Here is a 2825-nt window from a genome sequence, read left to right as displayed (position 1 = left end):
AAAAATGATAATTTTTTAAAATATTTTTTAAACCTCTATTGCCGGCAACACTCCTGGACTATATATGAGCTGGATTGGTAAACAAGGGCTATTTTTTACTGTACAAATTAATAAAACTATAAGAACTCAACGCCAAATAGATTAATTCAAAATCCATAAATAAAAAAAAACACTTTAACATTATATACACGTGGAGGACAAAAATTGGGATACTTTCTTAAAAATTATGAATATAATTAATTATAAAGGTTTTGATAAAGCAACGACTAATTAAAGATACAGTAGCAAAATAATGACATAAACAAAGGGAAAGAAAAACATCAAAACATTTATGATCATGATGAGCAAAACCATGGACAATTCAACATGCAGCGAAGGACAATGACGGCTCAGACAACAAGCTAATAACAATGAATGCAAAGAGTATTTTTAAAAAAAGAAAAAGAAAATCGAGAGAAACATCCTATCAAAATAATACCAGATGAATCAAAATTATAGTAGGACTGATCATACATATATATCAAAATAAAATCCACCCATGTTCTAATAAATTTCTGCAATAAAACTTAATTAAGCCCAAAAACTTAAAAAAACTTTGTAACACAGATGAGTTTATTCTCTCTTCAAGGCCAGACACCAATAACAGAACCAATAAGAAAAGAAGCCACAATCACCATGACAGTTGAAGGAGTTGCAACGCAAGAAGCAGCAGGAGCAGGGGCAAGGTCTGCCCCATTGGAGTTGGGTGAATGTGCTGGCGTATAACTTGACTTGGGTGTTGGAGTTGATGAAGATGGAGATTTTGCTGGGATTGGAGAAACAACAGGAGCGCTAGCCAACGGAGATGGGGATTCTGGTGATTGTGAAGGTGCAGGCGGATTAGTCAAAGGAGATGGAGAGATTTCTGATCCTGGAGCCGATGCTGGTGACCCTGATGGCACTAGTGATATGTGTGGTGTCATGGCCACTGGTGATGGACCTGGAGCCCCGGTTGGAGCATCGCTAAACGGTGACGGAGCCAAGTATGGTGAGCTAACGCTCAGTGATGGAGACTTTGCAGGCACTGGCCCAGTCGGAGCGTTACTAGTTGGTGATGGAGCCAATGTCGGTGTATCAGAGCTTGGCGGTGAAGACTTTACAGGCACTAGCGATGGACCTGGAGCCTCGAGAGGAGAACCGCTTGGAGTCTTGGAAATTGGTGCTGGAGAGACAGGTGACAATGATGGTCCTTGAGACGAGGCTGGCGGTTCTGCACTTGGTGATGGAGATTTTGATGGCGCTGGAGATGGATTGTTATGCGCTACCGGGGATGGAGCTTTAGGGGACATAGCTGGGGGCTGTGACACCGGCGTAGGGGCTTGTTTTGGTTTAGCAGAAAGGACTACAACGGTCATTTTTTGCCCCTTTCGACAATTATCTTCGTTTCCACTAATGAAAAAGTAGGGACCGGACTTGTCGAACTGAAACACAGAGGAGCCAGAACCCATGGTCTTGAGAGGCTTCTTCGTTTTGCAACTGTTGTAATCGTCTTTCGTCACAAGCAGCACAGAGTCTGACCCATTATTGTACTTGAAAACTACAAAATAAATCAATCCAAAAACCAACACCAGGAGTTTTTTTTCAAAAAATCGAATCTTGATGGTTAAAACTTACAATTCAATTGCCAAAAAAGGACGACTTACCAAGAGAGTCATTGACTTGGAATCGATTTTTCTCAGCCCAGTGATTGTAGCTCTCAGAGGGGTTTGTAACCCAGCCATCTTTGCCACCCACATAGAAGCTGTTATTATAGGCCGCAGAGGAAGTGAACGAGTAGCAAGCAAGCAAAGCCCACAAGAGGCAGAGACATCTTCGAGACTCCATTTTGAGAGAAATTATTGAAAAACGAGTCTAATGCTGTATGCCTTCCCTATAGATATATATACAGTGAAGGGAAAATGGAAGGTAAAGATTTTTGGGATTGTTTTTTTTGGAGATCAGAAAGAAAGTAAATAATGATTTGTAAGTAGTGAATTACATAGAACCTTCCATAAATGCAGTAGTAAGTGTACTAAGCGTGTCAGATCGACAGTATACTAAAAGGCTAAAATAAGGGGCTTTGATTTGATCTACTTTTTTTTTTATATATATATATATATATATATATTAAAAAACAAATAATTGTTTTTTAACTTTTATTTTAAATTATATTTTTATATTATTTTGATATATAAATATTAAAAATAAATTTTAAAAATAAAAAATATATATTATTAATATATTTCTAATTAAAAATATTTTAATAAGCAATTTCTGCCACAAAATTAAGTAGATTCTAAAGAATTATCAATGTAAAAGATAAAAAAAACAAAATATCTCTTATGTTCTCTTAATTATTTATAATTTCTCTAATAAAAAATACAAAAAATTAATAATCATCAATGTTTATTTACATTTTCTTAATCATAAATATTTTCTTAATCTGAACACTAGCAATTACCTATTTAAATCAATGCTTACCTTTCATGTATTATTTTGATTTTATAATAAAAAAATTTATAAGAAAACACAATTAAAATAATACTAAGCAGTAAAAAAAAAATATCCAAGATTCTTTAACTAACATATTTGCAAATTTTAAGGCTAAAATATCTTTTGTCAAAGTATTTACGAACACTTTGAAAAAAAGTGGGAGCCGATATTGAAATCCTTATTTTTTGGACTTTTTTTTTTTTTTTGATGCAGCTAATGAGTAGCACTTAAAAATCTTACCATATAAATTAACACTGATTTAATATTTTTAATAAACATCATTGATTTTTATTTAAATATTTGATTTTTATTTA

General features: G+C 34.3%; 1 protein-coding gene across 1 annotated transcript; it reads right to left on the bottom strand.

Annotated features, from left to right (window-relative positions):
- Positions 1–464: 464 nt before the first annotated feature.
- Positions 465–1983, bottom strand: LOC18095569 (early nodulin-like protein 1). The gene is made up of 2 exons (XM_006370178.3): positions 1683–1983; positions 465–1576 (listed from the first exon to the last, which is right to left on the bottom strand). Exons 1-2 carry the CDS (start codon positions 1861–1863, stop codon positions 624–626), a joined length of 1134 nt encoding a protein of 377 aa, XP_006370240.2. The 5' UTR covers positions 1864–1983; the 3' UTR covers positions 465–623.
- Between the last annotated feature and the right edge of the window lie 842 nt (positions 1984–2825).

This window comes from Populus trichocarpa, chromosome 1 (assembly GCF_000002775.5).
Source record: "Populus trichocarpa isolate Nisqually-1 chromosome 1, P.trichocarpa_v4.1, whole genome shotgun sequence".
NCBI lineage: Eukaryota > Viridiplantae > Streptophyta > Magnoliopsida > Malpighiales > Salicaceae > Populus > Populus trichocarpa.
Note: the sequence above shows the minus strand (reverse complement) of the source record. Positions and strands in the feature narration are given on the sequence as shown.